Raw genomic sequence first — 23,520 nt, 5'->3', positions numbered from 1 at the left:
TCAGCCTCTGTCTCAAAAATAACAAAGAAACTTTGAAGGTGATGATGATAAAGGATTTAGAATAGGCAAGTTACCAACAGAAGAAGTCAAATTTGATTATTATAGTTTATATATCCTTCACTGTCTTTTAGGAAGTTTGACTAGCTATTTTTATATTTTTAAAGTTTAAAAAACTTAGAACTCTCTTGCCTCAGTGTTCAAAGAATGCAAATACAGGTGGACTGCTATTGTAGATAACATAGGATATGTCATACTTCCTAAGTGCTAAGTATTATTATCTCCTCTGTGCTGTGAAAGACCCTTCCTTTGGTCATCCAGTGTCTTTTGTACCTGGAAAAAATAGTTTTTTCTTTCTCCATAGGTGTTTTAAGAGACAGGATTATCATGATCTCTGGGCAGTTTGGATATGACAGGGCTAGAAAAAAAATGTGTGTTCTGAGTTGTAACACCCCAGCTGCATTACAGTTAATAAGCTTTTGTGACTGAGCCTAACAGCCACTTTTCATACAAGTTTTTATAGTGAAGATGCAAACTTTCCATAAAATATGTTTTAAAATTTTAAGAAATGTATAATTCAGGAACGATTGAACTGTTTTTTATTGTTTTATTTGCTTATATAAAGCACACATCTGTAAACAGTATGTACATCAATGATAAATTAAAGTAGAAGTGTTGCCCAGAAAGGAGTATTTGAAGATTTTATAGCTGTATTAAGAAGATGAATATCATGGATTACTAGTGTTTTTCAGATATCTCTAACAATTGAAGGATGTCTTTCTTCATTGTCTCTTTATTATTTTCAAAACATGTTTATGATTTTCTGAATTATATGAAGTGTAGAAGGCAGAGAAATTAAGTATAAATTTTACTAATATTATATGGCTATGATAATGTATATTTGTGGCAACAGTGAAATTCCTGCGATGTGGCAGCTAAAGGGAAGCTAGTGAATTTGAGTCATTATGAAAGAGCCAAAATAGTATAAATGATCCAAGCAAGGCAAGGAGAGACAGAGATAGTAAGACATAGTTTATAAGCCCAGCTAAGAATTTGTAGGATAAATCCAGAGATTCTCTAAGGAGCAAGTAGAGATGAAAACTGAATCCTAAGAATATCTCTGCTGTATAGATAAAGACTGAGTAATGGGAATTTGTTTTAATAAAATACCACTTAGAGATATAATTAATTGCTGACATATTAAAGGGTGATACTACTGTTTTAAAAAATCAGGTAGAAATAATTAATAGCAGATTAAGTTCCTCAATTCAGTGATTTCAGAAAGGATTTAGATCATAAAAGGATGAAGGCAATTTAGTATTCAATTATAATCATTTACCAACCTAACATTCTAATATATCTTCTTATACTACATCCTAATATATTCTAATTTACAATTAAAAAAAAATTCTGTTCTAGAAGGACATACTTTTCACTAACAGATCATTTGTAATGATTAATTAACATATCCCTGTTCTTTTATATAGAATGTTGTGGTTAAAAATTTTGCTATATCTACATAGGCAAAACATTATTAGCATAGGTTATCACATATTTGGGGATTTGATTCTTGGCTTTGAGGGCTTACTCATATTAAAAACTTTTTAACTGCCATAATTATTTTAATTACTTAATATTTTTTATTGTGAATAAAATATGTCAAACTTTAGTTGTGTTATATTTTTATGCTAAAAGACAAGAACTGTGTCAAAAATTCTAGAGCATTATTAAAATAATCATTATGGTCTGACAGATACTCATTGTTAGTATAAACATTATTTTAAAGTATAATACATATGAAATATAGAATATGTTGTGAATTTAATACAGAGAGAATAGTAAGTTTGATATATACACTGGATGATTTTGTGTTTCATTGTTGTTTTTGCCCTTGGAGAGTTTGTAGGTAATTTTCATGGAAAGACCTGAATGAGAGGTCATGAGGGAATATATGGGGACTAGAGAAAGAGGAGAACCAGAAGTCAAACTAGCTATTAACTCTAATGTGAAGTTGAAATTCAAAACATATTTTTAAAAGTAGAATTTTCTTGTAAGTAATGCAACAAAATAATAATTGGAGAATTTTGAATATGGATCATACAGTAAATACTGTTATATTTGTATTAAATTTTGTGGGTATGGTAATGATGATGTGGTTGTGTAAGAAACTATCCTTTTTTCCTATGAGATACGTGGTGAAATAGTTTAGGAGTACTGTCATGTGGTCTGCAACATACTTTTAAAAGGTTCATCCTACAGCATATAGGTGTTCATTATACTAGTACAACTTTTCTGTTTGTTTAAAATATCTTAAAATAAAATGTTGGGATAAATATATCATGAAATTTGCAATGGGCCAACATTGGCAGGAACTTGGAAAATTGTTGTTACAGTGTTTAATTTGGTTTAAATGAATTATGTTTACTGTCTAAATGTAATAACCAACCTAACTTTGCAGTGCCAGCCCCAGTCTTTAAGAGAACTTGAACACATGTTTTATGGAGGGTGCATAGAGTAGTTAGGAATGATTAACCAAGTTTGACATCTGGTTTTAAATATTTATAAAGCCATCAGACGTTAAGAGTGAGTTAGCTCTGACAGAGTCTAGAGCTAGACTGTCTGCTGTGGTAACCCCATTAGCTACATGTGGCTATTGAGCACTTTGTAGCTAGTCAGGATTCAGATGTGCCAAAAGTGTGAAATATATACATTAAATATGATTAATTATGATAAATCAGTACTAAATCCAAAAACTTCATATAAAAAAGAAAATATTTTATGTTGAAATAATATTTTGGATATATTGAGTTAAACAAAATATATTTATTGAAATTTATTTCACTTGTTTCTTTTAACTTTTAAAATGCTCTGATAGCCTCATTAAAAAATTATTTATGGCTCACATTTTATTTCTATTGGACAGCACTGCTCTAGAGGGCTGAACATGATAGCTTTTACATATAGTTAGATCTCAACTTTTCATGAAAAGGAACATTATAGCAGTTAATGACCATCTGAAGGTAGAATGGATTGCCTTGGGAATTTGTTTTCTGCCATTAAAAGATGCTTAGACAATCCATGAAGGGGATATTTTAGAGTACATTCAAAAATGAGGTAAGGGGACAGATTTGGATTAGATAAATTCCAAAGTTATTTCAGAACACTTCCTCCCTTCATCTTTGTGATTCTAATATGTTATACTGTCATTGAAAATTTCTGATCTAATAAAAGTAATTTAAAAGAGCTGATGTTAAAGGACAGTAAATAAAAACTCTGTTTGATACATAGATTGTAGGTGTTGTAGGAATTCAGGAAGGAGAAATGACATTCATCTGATAGTAAAGATTGGAATTTTGAACCAGACTCTAAAGAAGAGTAGGATTTGATAAGCAAAATGCATTTAGGGGAGGAACATTCCAGGGCAAGACAAAACAGGTAGATAAAAGAGACTTGACAAAGGAGCACAAGATGGATCAGTTTAGGAGACAGAGAATCTCTAAGTTTGGTTAGAGTGGAGGCTATGTAGAAGAATTTATGATCTAAGTTCATTTTTCTTCCCCCAGAAAAAAATATCTCTCAAAAAAGACACAGATGAATTCAAGGGTGTTTGTAAAAGACTCATACATTCAGGGCTTATAAAATCTATTTAATGTGTCTGTCCAATCAGTTTATTTTATCCTACAAAGTATCACTTGGGAAAGGTACCCTAACCTAAAAAGACCATAAGCAGTGTTAATGCTAGGTAACTGCAGAGGTGATCAGATGAATCCATAAAATAGAAGCCAAAAAATTTTACATAGATCTAGTAATTATACCCTTATAACTGCAGAGATTGCATGTCACTGATCAAGCCTTTTAAATATCACTTTATTTTTGTTAATTTTGTGTGTGTTTGTGTGTGATGGAGTCTCACTCTGTCACCCAAGCTATAGTGCAGTGGCATGAGTTTGGCTCACTGCAGTCTCCCCCTCCTGGATTTAAGCGGTTCTCTTGCCTAAGCATCCCCAGTAGCTGGGATTACAGGTGCAAGCCACCACGCCCGGCTATTTTTTGTATTTTTAGTAGAGGCAAGGTTTTGCCATATTGGTCAGGCTGGTCTTGAACCCCTTGCCTCAGGTGATCCACTTGCATCCGTCTACCAAAGTGTTGGGATTGCAGCCACCACACCTGGCCTTAAAGATCACTTTAAAAAGCATATGGCCAGGTGTAGTGACTCAAACCTATAATCTCAGCACTTTGGGAGGCCAAGGTAGATCACCTGAGGCAAGGAGTTTGAGACCAGCCTGGCCAACATGGCGAAACCCCGTCTCTACTAAAAATACAAAAAATTAGCCAGTTGTTGTGGTGGGCTCCTGTAGTCCCAGCTACTTGACAGGCTAAAGCAGGAGAATCGCTTAAATCTGGGAGGTGGAGGTTGCAGTGAGCCAAGATCACACCACTGCACTCCAGCCTGGGCGACAGAGTGAGACTCTGTCTCAAAAAAAAAAAAAAGGCAGTGTATGAGTTATGCTATGGAAACTGTGAATATACACATAAAGGACCAGCAGGTGGTGAACAGGTGGAATGACAGTGTTCTAAGGTGATGAGAATTAGTACTAGTAAATAACATTTTCAGTGCCTCCTATCATATGTGGGTTCAAATGTATTGTATTTCATTCAACTTAGAAGTAATGATGTGATGCTCTGAAATACCATAATAAATGACCCTAAGGGACTTGGTCATAACAAAGACAGTGATATAGGAGTGTACAACAAAATTGTTTCATAAAATAAGAGTGAGAGGGAAATAATATTCCTAAGTTAGGTTTATACTGGGTAAAAATGTGAATCTATCTTGCATTCAGGATACATGACAATATAGCTATCATATATTGAATTTTAATCACATGCAAGTTAATGTACAAAGTGCTTCACATTTATTATCACATTCATTCTTCACAAGAACCCTTTAAGGAAGGAAGGCATAGTCTCATTTTACAAATTAGAAAACTCAAAGTCATGTAGCTAGAAAGTGACAGAACTAGAATTTGAACCTAGATCTCTCCAATTCCAATTCTACGTTTTTGTAGTCCTTACTATAATGACTAACTTTTGAGAATAAACTTTTGGATTGAGGTGATGCCAAATGTTAATAATGATTTATTGTCTTTGTTAAATATACTTGTTATGATAATCCAAGGTATAGTTGATGCCAACATATGTTTTATCTGTTTATTTTTGTCAACAGTTTCTGCCTGTATACATGCACATTCGAGTTCTGGTTGCTGCATATTTATTTCAGACAGGGTATGGGCATTTCTCATACTTTTGGATCAAAGGAGATTTTGGAATCCATAGAGTATGTCAGGTAGGAATGCTTTGTTGTTTTCCTTTCTTTCAGTTAAACATGCTTTCTTGAGAAAGCATTAACTTGAGAAAAAAATACAGTCATTATAAAACTATGAATAATTTGAACTTATGAAATAGCACTGTAAAGTTGTATTACGTCTGTGTTCTATGTGTAGTAATTCAAGATAAATTATTCGTGAAAGAAGGAAAATATAACTTAATATATAATAAAAGCATTGGTACACAGGAGACAGCATTGCTGATTCACTTTAGTTTTGTAGAAATAGACACATTATAACATGCTGTTTTCTTTCTCTGAGAAGAGGATATTAATTTTCTATCTAGTGCTAAGCAGTTTCTAAACATTATTTCATTTACCCCATATTACAACCTTGAATTGTTATCTTTATATTTACAGATGAGGAAAGTAAGATAAGGCTCAGAGAGTTTAAATAATTTGCCCAAGGTCGCATAGTAAGTGATACAGCACTAGTAAAAATCTGCCCAAATTCTGTGTTTTTTGAATGACATCAAACTGATATCTGAAATGACTGTTATGAAAGTCCCAAAGACACTTTTAAATTTGAGTTCTGAGTAATACTATTTTGTATCTGCGACAACTCCTAATTTAATCCCAAATGGGGTAAATCAAGCATGATAATGTAATCTATGCTTCTAAACCATAGTCCTAAGAAGGATGACTCTTTTCTCATTTAGCAAGATGCCAGTTATAGCCAGAGGACAGCTCAGGTTGGTGCTTTGCTGGGATTTAGTTAATGTAATGATGCATATATATTTTATATTCAACTCTTTACAGTGATTGCAGAACAAATATAATTTTAAAGATTAGTAATATATACTTGTACAGTCATTATTGAGTCTTAACCATTTATACTCTGTCAGAGAAAATTTGCCTTTGCTGTTCATGTATACCTAGAATTAAAACCATTACTTAGAATGAAAACCATTTTCTTCATTTTTTCAACAGGTTTTATTTCGTCTCAATTTTCTGGTAGTGGTGTTATGTATAGTAATGGATCGACCTTATCAATTCTATTACTTTGTCCCCTTGGTCACTGTATGGTTCATGGTCATATACATTACTTTAGCACTGTGGCCACAAATAATCCAAAAAAAAGCAAACGGTAAATGTACTTTCTTACTAATATTAGTAAATATGTTTTTCAGTGTGTGAAATTTCTTTTTAGTTGCTGAAGGATATTATTTTTATTAAATGATGTAGACAGTTTAAATTTATATGTAGTTTTGAAATTTTGAAATCTGTTCTTAAACTGTCTAAAAATGTTACAGCTAAGTAAAGTAATATAACAGTACAGAATAATAGTTTATATTACAAGTTTTTCGTTTTTTAAATTTAAATTCTTCACAACCATTTTGCATATTAACTAATGCTACAGTTTTTAAACTTTCTTTTTGTACAGAGGCAGAGTACAGAGAGCTGGAAGAGAGAAGGGAAAGTCAAATAGGGCTCAAAGTGCCTATGTCTTGCTTCAATCTTGGCAGCTCTACTTTGGTTTCATTATATATATGGAGAGAGAGAGAGAGAGAGAGAGAGAGATTTTGAGTAAATATTTCTTTGCAAAAGGCTTCTTACATCAAACACAATTTAAAAGCACTAATATATTTTCTAGACAAGCATCAAAGCAGTTATCAACCTGTTTTATATATAAGAAACCTAAATACCCAAAAGGTTGTTATTTTCAATTTTCACATGGTTAGTTACTAATAATGTTCAAAGTGAGGCCACACTCATTTACCTCAATGCTTTTTTTTCCTTCAAGATCTTTTCATTAAAATCTTCCTTTTTTGGAAAAATAATTTTTTATTTTTAAAAATGTATTTAACTTGACTCTTTCAACCAAATAGTATATGTCAAAAGTATTTTTCCATTGGCTTCCGATATAACATCAAATAATTTTTCAGGAATGAGTTGAGGTCTAGCCTCTATTAAAGTCCAGTAATGTCTTTGGACAGCCTCTGTAGTTTAATTTCTCTGTACAAACACAGCATATTAATCAAATAAACTATCAATATGTATAAACTTTGAACACATAATTTTAAATATGCACATGTTGAAATATATTTTATATTTAAACCCTAGTCCATTGGGGAGTTTAAGCTTTCTCCTTGGAATTTTAATGTTAAAGCAATATCACCTAAGTCATATTCAACAAAAGTATTTGTTAAAATTATATTGAATAGCTTGTTCCAGATTTTGTTGTAACTTTCAATAATGAATAAGTATAATTGAATCCAGGAGGCATTTTAAAATAAATTTCTAGTGGATGAACAGCAGGTGTACAGGGTATCAGTTACACTTTATAGCCTCATTCCTAGCAAGTATTCTTTGTTTTTCTTTTTGTCCTCCTACTTGTAACTTACAGTAAGTAGATATATTTTTTGCATTTTTGTAAACATCCTTATTTTAAGAACTATTCAGCATGTACATGTATCAAATAGAGAGTATTTAATATGTTGTCTACTATAAATTTATTTTTTAGTAAATTAAATATTTTCTCTCTTAGGAAATTGCTTCTGGCATTTTGGCTTACTGTTGAAACTAGGCTTTTTGCTGTTATTCATATGTTTTTTGGCATATTCTCAGGTTTGTACAATCTTTTCAGTTTATATGTTTTAATATTTTAAAGTTCAAGTATATTAAACCATGTGAGAAGAGTCAGGGCTTTTTTTTAGCTTCTTTTTTTAATGACTGTAATAAAAGTGTCACTCTGTAGTTCACTACTCAGTGTAGTTCTTTTGAGAAACATATACTTTTGTTACCATTGTTTTTGTTGCAAGAGCAATTTAAAGCTCTTCCTGTGGCAGTTGTTCAAGATCCATTTTACTTGACTTTGATCAATCAAACATGTTGAATGCTTCTTATAAGACCCTAGTCTAAATGGAGATCAAAATTTTCTTGACAGAATTTGCAGCTAGTTTGTGCATTATTCATTGCATCAAAGTGTTACTTGATTTTTCCATAATTACGTAGACTAAAATTTTGGCAGTTAGTAAAACCAACTTAAGAGCAAAGGGGCTCATATATATATAGTGTGGTATGTTTAATTGAATAAAATTTTTGGTCATTTTTTTCTTTTAGCTCTAACCTTGTATTTTTTTATTCTGATGACTGAGATTTTCTGTTATTTTAACAGGGTGGCAGTCTGCTACCTGCTGGTTAAATTCATCAGGCAGCCATATTATTGGGCAGCATGATATTTATAACAACACATTTTAATTTGAATGCCTGTAGTTGTGTCATATTCTGCAGTAAACTCACATCTCCAAGACTCTGTTTTGTACCTGGCTATGTCAGGTGGAAGGAAGTGCCCTATAGGCATTTTGTGTGTATGTATAATCCTATGCTGTTTGGGGTTTCTTTTTTCTTTCTGTAGACTTTTATATTTGGTTTTATAGTTAGAGGTCTTTAAAGCATATTATTTCTGCCTGACACTCAAGGTTTTTTATAGGAGATGAATAAGGAAACAACTGACAAATGTATAAAGAAATAGCCAGGTTACAGCAACAACATCTTGACAGTTACTCATTAAAATTCCCAACACTCTGTGGATACTGCTGACGGAAAGAAAGAAGAGCTGATTAGAGGTTCAGCCCAGGGATTAAGAATGTTTCCCTAGCTTTGGGTCAGTGTTGACCACTGCACAAGAACAAAAAACCCACTGTCTTTCACAAAATAGTACTTGATAAATACTTACTTATTCATCACGTAAGTAAACTTTTAATTAGAGATAAGATTTTAAATTGTGTATACATCATATATAATAATAGATCTGCTACATATGTATGATCCACAAGATTACTTATTTTATCTAAGAGATATATATACCTAGTGTATATCTATAATCATATTGATATATGTAATATATATATACACACACACATATATATGATCTATAAGTACTTCAGACTTCAGATTGCCACTCTTCGTAAAAATCATCCTTAATTTTCTGAGACGTAGATTTTGATATAACCTATTTTTAACATGCTATATACATTTTAAATTCTGTGGTTAAATGGAGATGGTTACATTTTATTAAAATACTTTTATAAAGTTCTTCTGACCTAAAGATTCAGCATTATCTAAAATATAATATTATTTTTACATTTTTATTTGGCTTTTAATAGCCTCTTTTGAAGAGGCTATCATGATGCTACATTTTTTTATGCCATGGCATTATGTCTCATAATGGAGCTTTTCTTGATAAAGTTTGTTGTGATTCTTTATTCTGAAAATTGAGGGTTTTGTTCTCTTCTTTGAAAGACTTCATTAATGTGCAGGAATGTACCCAAGACTTCTGCCCCTTCATTCCCTGATTTTCCAAGCTGTCAGATTAATAAGAGGGCACTGTTCACTAACTTTACCAGAGTAAAATTGTAAACTTTGTTTTAAAGGCTGATAATGGCATTTGGTTATGGTTGATTGAGTAAGGTGACGAATTCAGAGTACTCTTTTAACTCAAATAGTTAATTATAGATTATTTAAGGACATTTGGAGAAAGATAACTGTATTTTAACTTAATAGTTATTCTTTGGGATATTGATACCATATTGGCTGAAATATTGTGTATTTTTCTGTTCGATTAGTAAACACTAACCATTTTGTCTGTGAGATTAAAAACCCTAAATAGAATGATCTTCTAATTACCAGATGTTTTGCTTTGGGGGTTTAAAAAATGTTACACTCTCAGTAGCCTTTCATGTGAAACTGAAAATAAATTTACCAGGTTTTAAGTCATCTTTTTTGGAAGGTAAATTTATTTTCAAATTTTATTAATTTCATTTGAAATATATTTCAAATGAAGTGATGTTTTCAAATGAAATAAAACAGAATTTTAACATTGTGAATGACTCTTACATAATCCAAACTTTAGAAGAATACAATTTATAATAGAATTGCAAAGCAAGTATTGACTTGTACCATCTTAATTTACTTTCTGGATTTCTTTTCTCAGGGTGCATTTGAGAAGATCTTTTCTCTTTGGCCATTGTCCAAGTGTTTCGAGCTAAAAGGGAATGTATATGAATGGTGGTTCAGATGGAGGTTAGACCGTTATGTATGTATTTACTTTGTGGTATTTTGAAATTTCAATTTATACTGTTGGAAAATGATTTGGAAATTTTTGATCTATCTGTACTTAGTTTTAGAATAAAGAAAGATGTTTATTTAGTAAATCAAAACAGTCTACTACCCCCTGCCCTTGTTTCTTTACAGCAGTGAAACAGTGTGCGTATTTATATATATCTGCTGGGAAATATTGTTTAAAATGTTATCTATAACATGGCCTCTGTCTGACTTATAATTTTGATTTATAGGTGATCCATTGTATATATGCTTCATCCATTCAAAACAATGTTTATTGAGTTTCAGTATATGCCCTAGATGTTGATGTCATGAAATATACATTAGAGAATGAAAGAATACATGCCAGTAGGCTTCTAAGCCTTAAGAATCTAGTTTAAAACCCAAGATTACTATTCTAAGAGGAGACTAAACTATGCAATATAGATTTTGTGGTGGATGTATGCAAAGAAGAAAGAGCAGTATCTTGTATCAGTCTATGAACTTGATCTTGACGAAGAGTTAAGGTTCATTTGGCCAAGAAAATGTACATCTAGCACAGCATTTGGAAAACAGATACTAAATAACTATTACTGCATTCTTTCCTTTTTTTCTTTCATTTTTGACTCATCTCTTTTTTCCAACAAATGTTTTCTTAGTGCTTATTCTTTGCCTTTCCTCATTTCCAACACTTGTGCACTTTTCCATTGCACTACATTGCATTTCAAAACCATATCTGAATTAAAATCTTTGCTAAAGTCTCACATCAAATAATTTTTAAATTCTTAATGTTCTCATTAGAGCAGTATACTATGATATGACTGTACCAGAATATTTAGGCTGCTGTAACAGTGTACCGTAGGTTGGGTGGCTTACAAACAATGAAAATTTATTTCTTACGGTTTTGGAAGCTGGGAAGTAAAATCACACCAGGAGATTTGGTCTGGTGAGAGCCCACTTGCTATTTCATAGACATTTGTCTTCTCACTCTGTTCTCACGTGCTACAAGGGTCAAGGATGCTCTCTGGGGTCTTTTTCTTTACAGGGCATGAATCCCATTCACGAATGCTCCGCCCTAATGACCAACCAAAGGCTTTACCTCCAAAACTATTACACTGGGGATTAATATGATTCAACTTCACGAAGTTTGGGTGGACACAAACATTTGGTCTGTTGCAATAATAGTTCACATTAAGTCTTTGTTTGAAAAGAGAAAGGTCATGTGCTTTCTGATCTACCGTATTTTTTTCACTTTATGAGCATACACTTTTTTTCAAAAGTATGACTTGGTGGTGTTATTCTTTGTTTTAATTGACTGAAAGGACTGAAATAAAATGTGTTTTATCTTTGTTGGGTGCATTTAAATTTTATCATATGTCTATAGGAGGGTTTCTTATTATTTTTAAATTGTCTTTATTACTTCTCTTACTGCTGAGACTGCTCAGAATGAACCAGTGTTATCTCATATTGTCCCAAGAGATGCTTGCTTGTCTATTGCTGATGGTTTCTAACAATCATCGACCTTATTTCATTTCTTAGAAGTTTCACTCTTGAAGTCCTTCATAGACACTTCAATCTTTAAGCTTTTAACCTACCTAATTTATTCATATATTCCTCACTAACCAAATATTTTTTCTGTTTTTTGAAAAGTAACTGTTTAAAACAAATCTCTCTTTGCTTTTCAGGTAGTTTTCCATGGAATGCTGTTTGCCTTCATTTATCTGGCTTTACAGAAGCGTCAAGTACTTTCTGAAGGAAAGGGTGAACCTCTTTTTTCAAACAAAATTTCAAATTTTCTGTTGTTTATTTCAGTAGTTTCTTTCTTGGTAAGTTTTGAAAACTTTCCAAAATCCTAAATGGTATGGAATATTAAGATATGGGAATATAATCAATTATTTTTAATAATAAACCTTTAACAATTATTTTTCTCCTTATTTTTTTTTTAATATTTAGAAATTTTAATACTTCTTTTCCAGTAATTGACAGGATGGCTAGGCAAATTTAGTAAAGTTATAGAATATCTTAAGGACACTATCAATTAATTTGACCTGAGTTGTTAGAATAGGGTAAGCAATAATAGCAGAATACACATTCATTTCAAATGTATGCAAAATGTTTGCCAAGATAAACCATGTTTTTATCTATAAAAATAGTTTCAATAATTTTAAAAAATTATTTATAATTATTATGAATATGTATTAGTTCATATTTATGGGACATGTGGTATTTTGATACAAGCATACAATGCATAATGATCAAATTGAGGTAATGTTAAGTGCTTGAAGCAATATATATCTCCTTATTTTTCTAACTGGACATAAATTCTATAGGGAATATATATCTAAGTTAAAAATGAAGAATAACTGAGAAATCAATGAAATGGGAATTTTAAAAGTTACAGTAAATTTGGGAGAAAATATAAGGTAAGGTGTTTTATATGGAGAGCCATCACTGTCTTTTAGTCACTATTTCCAGAAAAGCACAGACTTGTATATCTCCCTCTGTGCTTCTTATGTTTTGACAGTTGAACATGCCAACTACGTAAATGATGAAGTATAATGCTATAAATTAAAAAAAAAACTAAAAAGAAAAAACAAACAATTCTGAGGCTTATGCCTCTTTCAGACTTGTTTTTGTGAACTGTTCCATACAATTTTTTGTTTTAGACCTATTCCATCTGGGCTAGCAGTTGTAAAAACAAAGCAGAGTGCAATGAACTCCACCCATCTGTTTCTGTGGTACAGGTACTTATCTTGATTTAGAGAAATTTTTATGTCTTAATTCTTGGTATGAAAATTGTTTTTAGAGGCAGAGAGGTTTGAGATTGAACTCCAGAAAATGTAGAGAAGTAACTTCATCTTTATAAACCCTTCCTTTCTCTGTAGTAATAGGGATATTAAAATCTCTTTCAAAGGGTTCTTGTATTAAATACATGGAAATGATGTGGTTTAGTATTTTTCACTTAATCTGCCCTTAGAATATGTTAATTCTCAGCCGGACACAGTGGCTCACACCTGTAATCCCAGCACTTTGGGAGGCTGATCATGAGATCAGGAGTTCAAGACCAGCCTGGCCAACATGGTAAAATCCTGTCTCTTCTGAAAATACAAAACTTAGCTGGGCATGGGGGCTGGTGCCTGTAATCCCAGCTACTCAGGAGGCTGAGGCAGGAGAATCACTTGAACCCAGGAGTCAGAGTTTGCAGTGAGCTGAGATCGTGCCATTGCACTCCAGTAACAAGAGTTAAGACTCAGTCTCAAAAAAAAAAAAAAAAAAGCTAATTCCTTTTCTTATATTTGCTTTTTCATCTATTCAGATTTATTTAATCTCAGTTGTTAATTATCTATGTGTTGACTCTCATGCTACATATAAGAGAATTAATGTTAAACAGATACAGTTTCTGTCACCTCTATTCTAATAAAGATATGGATCAGTAAACATTGATTCATTTATTTAACAATTAAATTTTTTTTTTAGTTTTTTCTTTTTTTGTGTGTCTCTCGTTTTCTTATTTTTTTACTTACCCCAAGCCGAATTAACAATTTTAAAAATTTATTTAACAAATAGCCACATGTTGTGGTTCACACCTGTAATCCCAGCACTTTGGGAGGCCAAGGTTGGTGGCTCACCTGAGATCAGGAGTTCAAGACCAGCCTGGCCAACATGGTGAAACCCTGTCTGTACTGAAAATACAAAAATTAGCCAGATGTGATGGTGGGTGCCTGTAATCCCGGCTACTTGGAAGGCTGAGACTGGAGAATCACTTGAACCAGGAGGTGGAGGCTGCAGTGAGCCAAGATTGCGTCATTGCACTCCAGCCCATCTCAAACAAACAAACAAAAAGTTCATACTAGATATTATGCCAAGGGTTGCAGTGGTTACCAAATCAAATACAGTTCCTTCTCTCTTGGAGCCTAGATTCTTTTTAGTGTTGTACAGCTTGTGCAGTGCTTTAATTATAATAACTCATCAAATGGTTTGGTGTTTAAAGTCTTTATTTAGGTCTCACTTTCATGATTTTCACCATTTTGTATATCACCTATGCTATTAATTATTTAAAATGTTTCTTTAAATGACTCACAACCTGTGCTATAATAAGTACCTTACATATGTTTTCTCATTTAATGTTCACATCAACCTTTCAAAGTAAAGCTTATCTTTATTTGTATAAATTAAGAAAAAGACCTACAAGATTAAGTGCCTTGCCACAAGTCCCAGAACTAACACAAGCAAAATACTAGATTCGAATTTGAGTCTTTTTGATGCTATTGCCGATGAGAATCACTCAACTTAATTATACCCTAGTAGTTCACTTTGGTTCCTTTTTCCCATGTTATCTCCTCCTAGTTCATCTTTTATGCATCTTAGAGACTTCTTAGATCCTTTGACAAAATCTCAAGAATGATTGAATATGAGTTTTTCCCTGAAGTATGAATAGATTTGTCAATCCTTTTGTAAGAGAAAGTTTCTGGAAAGTAGTTGTGAAAGTGGAAATACTTTTTTTCTTTAGTTTCTTGCTTTTTTATAAAGAGGGTGGATTCTAAGGAGAGGATTCTTTGCTTGGTAAGCTGGTTACTGGATGTGAGACAATGATTTGGAGGTTTAGAAAATGCAGGATTGTTCCATCTGGTACCAAAGGATAGAGGAGAGGGTTAAAGGCCAGGATCCCAAAAGCTGGAGATTCTTTCAGGAGAGAAAAGATACAGAGAGGAAAATATATTACATGTGAATATAATTCAAGACATCATTTATCAGGCCATGCAGAGCGAACATGAAGACATGTTAAAAGCCATGTCATTTCCCATACTATCATGGCTGTCAGCAAAAGGAGGATTTTGAAGGGAGTAAAGAAAGTGTGTGACTGCCAACCAAAGAGATACTTTAGGAGAGCAGCAAAATTGTATCATAGGATTTTGTGAAATGTTGCTGCATAAATATGATAGTAACTTTTTCTACACAAAGGGCCTTAGACAAATTTGTAATTTTTCCAATAGACATAAAATTGTTAAGCCATGTACTACTTAAAATGTGCATTGGTATACAGCATACAGACCATGTGTTAAGAAATCCAGTTTGGGTAGACTCTAGAACAAAAATAACTTTCTAGTTCTTTTAGAATATAAAAATACTATTATGTATTTGTCAAGTTCACAAACATAAAGAATAAGGTTATTTAAAAGAAAGCTTTACAAAAATACTTTTCAATAAAGAGATTATTAATATTTACCTTTGTGCTTTTTTTTTTTTAGATTTTAGCCTTCATCCTAATAAGGAACATTCCTGGATATGCCCGTTCAGTTTACAGTTCCTTTTTTGCTTGGTTCGGAAAAATTTCATTAGAGGTTGGTACATTAATAGTTTGCTTATTGCACACATCCAGGTGTTACGTGTGTGTGTATGTACATGTATATGTGTGTAAATATCACACGTATATATGTGAGTATGAAAATCAGACATACTTTTTTCTAAACTAAAGCTATTATGGAATTACAAGGAAAAGACTCAGAACTCTCAAAATAGTGAAGTATTTTGAAATGTTTTTAAGCCTTCATTTTTAAATGACTAGATATAGATTATTTACAAAATATTATTTACATTATCTTCAGCTTTCAAGCACAGCCAACATGCTGAGATCAAGAGAGAAAAATATTAGACCAGATACAAATGAAATCAAGCTGAAGGGAGTTTGATTTTTTTGTTCATCTTCATAATTAAATATTATATTACTAGAATGCAGTTTATTGATGTGTACCATAATAAAATTTACCCTTATTATAATTGGAAATTATGGGAGAAAGTATAAACTCATTACATTTTGTGTGAGATACATAATATGAAATTATTTGCAAGATCAGTTTGAACAGTAGGTTTTGAAATATATTCTGAGTAGTACAAGCTTTATTATTTGAAATAGAATGTTTTAAAACAATTTATATTGTAATCATAACATATTTTAGAGCTTTTAGAGTGTAAGATTTATTAAATTACCTCTTAAAATAGGGAAAATAAATTCCTCTCTGAGTTCTTGAATAATTGTTCTATCATTTTCTTTGGTCTCATTTGTAAGAGAGATTGTATTAACAGTTGGAATTCTAAGGAATAGACTGAAGTGGACTTTTCAGGGCCAATAGTGAGACAAAAAGCTTTCTAATGTTATTATGCTGTCAAATGTTTAAATTAGGAACAACTGTAATTTATTCATGGATTCTCTGTAAATACCTGACTTAAATCTTTTTTCTCCTAGCTATTTATTTGCCAGTACCACATATGGCTGGCAGCGGACACAAGGGGTATCTTGGTACTGATACCTGGAAACCCTATGCTCAACATCATTGTCAGCACTTTCATTTTTGTTTGTGTGGCACATGAAATTTCTCAGATCACTAATGATCTTGCACAGATTATTATTCCTAAAGATAACTCATCTCTCTTGAAAAGGTTGGCATGTATAGCTGCATTTTTTTGTGGACTCCTCATCTTATCATCCATTCAAGATAAATCAAAACAATAGGTTCCAAAAATTCTAAAAAACCTAAATTCTTCAGGCTTACTTTGTGTCTGTCTAGAATAGAAGAGCATCTATCTGGAGATATAAACATATATGTAAATATAAACCTGTGTGGCAAGTGGACAGTTCTGTGACATCTGTTGAACATGTATGGTTGTATATATTGGGAATGTACATATCCAGTGTGAAATACTAAAAACAACAACAACAAACCCAGAATACATTGTATAGGAGAGCATGTGAAGTCTTTTCTACTGAATCTATATTTCCATTTGTAGATGATTTTAAGTTAACATATGAAGACAGGGAAATGATTACCTTTCCAGTAAAAAGTATAGATAATTTAATTAACTTAGTGACACTACGAAGTGTTTTGCTATAACTAAATTTGTGGTCATAAGACTGTCTGCACCTATATTCATTGTGGAACTTCCTGTTTCATTGGAAACTTTCTTACTCAAGAATGACTGCAGGATTTTTTCTTATATGTGCAATGAAGTGGAATGATAAACAGTATGCCTTTAATTTATATGTGTTCTTGTTCTGATGTTATGTTTCCTGAAATGATTTTTCTTCCTAACTGTGGTTTTCAGGTATGCAAGCCTAAATCTTTGTACACTTTTCTCACAGAATAGTTCTGGGGTTCCATGACAGGGTTTTGTCATTGTTGATATTATTGTTGCTTCTTTTTATAAAAAAGCCAAAATTTTGTTTCCAATCCAAACATTCACCTGTTTCCTTTCCTCAAGCTATACCAGTGTAATACGAGTTATCCTGTGGATTCATTTAATATGTTATCCCCTCTAATTAATTTTTGTGTATTATTTCCAATGTTTGGAAAGCTCTTTATAGCCATTTGGTATTTCCTATTACCCACCTCCTATTTTAAATATTTATCAGTCTAAACTTGTACAGTATAGTAAACATACAAGTTGTTATGATTGAATTGTATTACCATAAGTAGAATTTTAAGTAAACTGGTGACTTTGGGCAATAAATGTTTTTGCTTTTTGTTTTGTTTTTTTCTACAAGCTGTTACAGGTATACATTTATTTATCTGTTGTACAGATTTGATTAATTTTTAATGTTTGAAAGATTGCACTTGTTTGCTTTTACTATGTGTGGGGTAAAATATTTTTCTGTTCACAGTGTATGAAAATATGGAGTAATTTAAACAGTAAATAAACATTCTGTGGATGCTTATTTTTGTATTGGCAAAGTATCAATTAAACTATATGTGTTCTTTTTCAAAAATGCTGGATCCAGTAATGATTGGTTCAAATATCTGATTTATTTCCTCAACTTAAATTTTCTTTTTAAATTTCTTAGTATATATATAGGAATAGATCACTAACTGATAGTTGGATAAGAAATCATTTAGTTATCAGAGCTTCAAAGGGTCATCTGCTTTCTACTAAGGAAGTTTAAGCATTACGGTTCATTAGTGATTTTGCTTGAAGATTTAAAAATGTAATTATTATTTCTTTAGCACTGGATTTATGTGCTATTGATATATCCCCATTAATTGAGGAATATTTATTGGACAGAAATGTGTGTTCTTTCCTTTTCTCTCTTCTTTTGCCCTTACTTAATCTTTTGACATTTCACAGATAGACAATTGTAATGATGCATTGCTCTGCCTCCTAGACTGCAGCCTTATAAGTAGAGAATAGTATAGTTATAAATCAAAAACTTCCAAGTACTGTGATCACATTATTCTTCCTCATGTAGCTTGCCAATGAGTAGAGTGCATTTTAATTTAGCTTGTAAGTTTTACCACCTGAAAAAGATTATTCTTGTTGAAATAATTGGAAAAGAAAGATGACCGGTATCCCTGTGTGTTTTAGAAGCACTTATATCTTCAATAGTGATGCCCAAGTGAATATATGCTTTTCTCTCCTGTTTGAACTCAAGCCTAAAACTTACCTCTTCATCACATGTTCTTATTTAATAAAAAGCACTGTTTTTACATATATATAATAATTCATATAATTTAAATATATTTGTAGTTAAAATATGTTTTGTATTTGATTTTCTTAATTGGTCTTCAAAGGTTGTGGAAGCTGCCACAGTGATAGCACCTGTATATATAATAAACATCTTAATATTTTATTTTCTGCATTGACTCAGATACTGACCAGTGGCATTACTCAATCATACCATTCTTCAGAATAAGATTTTTAACAGAATGTTCAGATACACTAAAGTTGAGGTAAAACCACAGAGATTCTCTAAATTCAGATTTTCTGTAATAGAAATCACAGTCAGAAATCTACCATCTGGCTTTAAAAAGTGACTCAATTTTACCTTAATCTTTTTCCTTTCCTTTGCCAAAACTTCCCAATTTTGTGGATAACCAACAGAAGTATTAAAAATTCAGCCCACACCTAAATTAATAGTGTTTTACAAGGACATGGAACCAGAGTTCATTTACTATTCTTTTCTCTATGTTCATCATAGATATTGGCCTGAAGTTTTCTTTTCTTGTTGAGTCTCTGCTGGGTTTTAGTATCAGGATGATGCTGGGCTCATAACATGATTTGGGAGGGATTCCCTCTTTTTGGATTGTTTAGAATAGTTGCAGGAGTGGTAGCAGCGCCTCTTTGTATGTCTGGTAGAATTCACTGTGAACCCTCTGGACCTGGGATTTTTTTGGTTGGCAAGCTATTAATTGCTGCCTCAACTTCGGCCCTTGTTATTGGTCTTTTCAGGGTTTCGACTTCTTCCTGGTTTAGGCTTGGGAGGGTGCAAGTGTCCAGGAATTTATCCGTATCTTCCAGGTTTACTGGTTTATGTGCATAGAGTTGTTTGTAGTAATCTCTGATGGTAGTTTGTATTTCTGTGGAATCGGTGGTGATATCCCCTTTATCGTTTTTTATTGCATCTATTTGATTCTTCTCTCTTTTCTTATTTATTAATCTGCTTAGCGGTCTGGCTATTTTATTGATCTTTTCAAAAAACCAGCTCCTGGATTTATTGATTTTTTTGGAAGGGTTTTTTGTGTCTCTGTCTCCTTTAGTTTTGCTCTGATCTTAGTTATTTCTTGTCTTCTGCTAGCTTTTGAGTTTTTTTGATCTTGCTCCTCTGGCTATTATTATTTTCTTGAATGACTTTATACTAAAACCTTAAAAAGAGAATGCATCCTGGATATAGTCATTGATATCATAAACTGGATATGTTCCATGGCTTGCATTGCAGATAATTCAGTGTTTGCCCTGATGAACTGGTTGTATCACATGGGAGTCTGCTTTATAACAGGAGATTAGGTAGGATTGTACTTACAGATTTTTGGAACAGTTGAAAGAAATTCAATTCCTTACATCACTGAAGAGAAAAATGACCTTTTTAGCTTAATGGTGAAGACTGAAATAAAGATTGCCAATTTTGGTGGCAGTTCAGTCCATCTTAGCACTTGGAATATTTCTCTGCAAAGACATTCAAAAATGATTACATATATTTGTGACTTAATTTGTTTATTCTTAGAATAATTGTGATTTGGTAAAACTTAATTTGGCAAGGTGTATTCTGGTTCATTTTGTTATACTAAAAGTGGTTTCCAGAAAAGGAAGTAGCAGTCCGAAATATATTCCCAAAATTGTGGTGTTTGATGACTGATGTCCAGAATAGATTTCTGATTTTATTTATTTATTTATTTATTTATTTAATTTTTTGAGACAGGCTCTTACTCCATCACCCAGGCTGGAGTGCATTGGCACAATCTTCGCTAACTGCAACCTCCGCCTCCAGGTTCAAGCAATTCTCCTGCCTCATCCTCCCAAGTAGCTGGGATTACAGGTACCTACCACCACTCCTGGCTAATTATTGTATTTTTAGTAGAGGTAGGGTTTTGCCATGTTGGCCAAGCTGGTCTCCAATTCCTGGCCTCAAGTGATCCATCTGCCTCAGCCTCCCAAAGTGCTGGGATTACAGGCCACAGCCACTGTACCCGGCCTGATTTTCTGATTTTAAATCTTACAAAAATTTAATGGCACTATTTGTTCTGCTATTCCATATTGATAGGGATAGTAGGAAAAAGGAAACACAAATGGAAGCTATTTAACTGCCATTTAATATGGTACTGAAACCTAAATATAACAATATTGGACTATTGGACTACCCAAATTCTGTCTCTCTCTCTCTCTCTCTCTCTCTCTCTCTCTCTCTCTATATATATATATATATATATATATATATATAGATAGATAGATATAGATATATAGATAGATGGAATAATTTCTTTAAAAATTAAGCAAATATATTTATGTTCATACCATTACAAACAATTTGGGTGGAATATGAAATTGAATAAAATAAAATATCCTTTGTCTTTCAAGGATTTGGCAGTAAAATTGTTGGAATGCAATGGCATGATCTCAGCTCACTGCATCTTCTGCCTCTCAGGGTCAAACTATTCTCCTGCCTCAGGTTCCCAAGTAGCTGGGATTACAGGTGCATGCCACCACTGGCTGATTTTTGTATTTTTAGTAGAAATGGGGTTTCACCATGTTGGCCAGGTTGGTCTCAAACTCCAGACCTCGGGTGATCCATCCTCCTTGGCCTCCCAAAGTGCGAGGCTTACAGGAGTGAGCCACTGCCAAAAAGGTATTAAAATTCTTATGTCAAATTCAAAGTAAAACCAAGAAAGAAAAATGTCATAATTAAATGTATTTTCCCTTTATTTTCAAATTAAAATATATTCAATATTATACATGCCTATGTTATATTAAAAGCTTATGCTGTCATTCAGTAAAAATAAAGCTTGATTCCATATTTGGCAGTTTTGTCGGTATGTTTGGTTGTTGTAATTCCTAGGCTTCTTTATTCTCTTTTCTATCCATCCCTAGTAAGTACTTGATTTTTGACTCTAGTTCTTTCATAAGTAGGCTAGTATTTGTTTTGTTTTGTTTTTAACAAGTCACAGAGTCATTCCTGCTGCTAGATGGAATGAATATGCCTTTCTTCATGAGACCAAACTAGATATGTTTTTGAAGATAACTAATATCAGGAGTGGCAGAATACATTTTTCTTAGGTTATTCAGGAGAAAATGGTGGCAGTTGTTTCTGGTGTTGAGAGAAAACTAGAACTGAGAACTCAGCACTTTCCTTATCCCCTTCCATCTCATCCCCACCTCTAGACCCTGTCATTGGGAGAGACAAAGTGATGGAAAATATTTAGTTGAAGTCTGAGGAATCCAGTACTTTCAATGTATATAATGCATAAGGCACATGGAGTTGGAGCCCTTTCTCAGAGACTGCAAAATTTAAAATGGAAGCTATAAAGAAGTAATACCTGGGCAAGAATATCCAGGAAAAGTTTTAGAGTAATGGGAGAAGTGAGGCTTGTAAAGTTGTATATTTGGATATATTATTAAGTTACAGTTATATCAGTGTAGAATGGATGCAGGAGTGTATAGATTAATGGATAGAATCAGAAGCATAAAAACATTTTATCAAAAGATATTAGAATAAGGTAATGGTTTGATTTCACATTACTGGGGAAAGGTGGAAATATTCTTTAAATATTTCTGGGACAATTGCTTAACTGGGGGGTGAGAGCAGTAAATTCCCATTCTTACTCTATATACCAAAAGAAATGTAAAATGATTAATAGGTTTAAAGATGTGTAAAATAAACAGAAAATGTAGGTGAACATCTCATCCTTAGAAGAGAAATGACCCATTAAGGATAAAAGGTAAAACCAGAATTGCTGCATCGATCTCAGGAAAATTTAAAATTTCACTATGCCAAAAAACATAAATAGAAAAAATACAAGTGGGAAAGTTTTAAAACATTAATATTTGATAAAAATTTAATGTCCTGCTTCATGACCAGCCTGGCCAATATGGCAAAATCTCGTGTCTACTAAAAATATAAAAAATCAGCTGAGCATGGTGGCAGGCACCCATAACCTCAGCTTCTTGGGAGGCTGAGGCAGGAGAATATCTTGAACCCGGGAGGTGGAGGTTGCAGTGAGACGAGATCACACCATTGCAATCCAGCCTGGGCAACAAGAGTGAAACTCCGCCTCAAAACAATAAATTAATATCCTGCATATATAGAGACCTCTTAGAGATTAGAAACACCAAGATGTTTTCCAAATTTGGCTTCGTTCCTAATTCTGTACAGAAGGTCACTTCATTCAAATACCTCAATGTACATTACACAAATAATTTAACTTGGAAGAACATCAGGAAACCACGGTACTCAAAGTTAAGCTTTCTATGGCTGTCTTTTGGAAATTCCGGGGAGGGGAAGGATTTTTTAATGGCCACTATATTTAGTTATGCCTTCCTTAAATATCCAGACTAAAATTAATTAAGACTACGTTATATTGAGCAGAACTTTGGAACCTAAATGGCCCATCTGTCTGTGTGAGAGCACAGATTCAATCTTTTTTTTTTTTTTCTAAAGAGAGCCTTGGCCAAACTCTAGAGTATTCCCTCAGAAACTGCTGAATATTAAACTCAAGTTTGTCTATACCCACTCAGTGTTTATTAAGACTGTGTTTTTCCTAGAACCCTAAAATGGCTGAATTCCAGTAATGAACCCTCAACTAGCTAATTTGTGTCTTCTATGGGTTTGACTG

The 23,520-nt window shown here is 32.7% G+C and overlaps 1 protein-coding gene across 8 annotated transcripts in view; it reads left to right on the top strand.

The window, feature by feature from the left end:
- CASD1 (CAS1 domain sialic acid O acetyltransferase 1) overlaps positions 1-23,520 on the top strand; it is a 135,905-nt gene that overhangs the window by 30,429 nt on the left and 81,956 nt on the right. For 5 of the 8 annotated variants that reach the window (XR_013523942.1, XM_054237306.2, XM_035253856.3 and 2 more), the window contains 7 exons: positions 5,225-5,344; positions 6,314-6,470; positions 7,872-7,951; positions 10,320-10,421; positions 12,112-12,252; positions 13,093-13,170; positions 15,676-15,768. Coding sequence is in view for 7 of the 8 variants with exons in the window: in XM_054237306.2 (XP_054093281.2) it covers positions 5,225-5,344; positions 6,314-6,470; positions 7,872-7,951; positions 10,320-10,421; positions 12,112-12,252; positions 13,093-13,170; positions 15,676-15,768 (771 nt within the window). In the remaining variant the exon portion in view is untranslated. Of the gene's footprint in view, positions 1-5,224; positions 5,345-6,313; positions 6,471-7,871; positions 7,952-10,319; positions 10,422-12,111; positions 12,253-13,092; positions 13,171-15,675; positions 15,769-16,670; positions 18,189-20,612; positions 20,808-23,520 lie in introns of those variants that run through there. The other 3 variants (XM_078342755.1, XM_002751594.7, XM_054237307.2) reach the window with 2 other exon arrangements.

The sequence above is a fragment of the Callithrix jacchus genome, chromosome 11 (genome assembly GCF_049354715.1).
Source record: "Callithrix jacchus isolate 240 chromosome 11, calJac240_pri, whole genome shotgun sequence".
Classification (NCBI taxonomy): Eukaryota; Metazoa; Chordata; class Mammalia; order Primates; family Cebidae; genus Callithrix; species Callithrix jacchus.
This window is presented reverse-complemented; position numbering and strand designations above follow the sequence as displayed.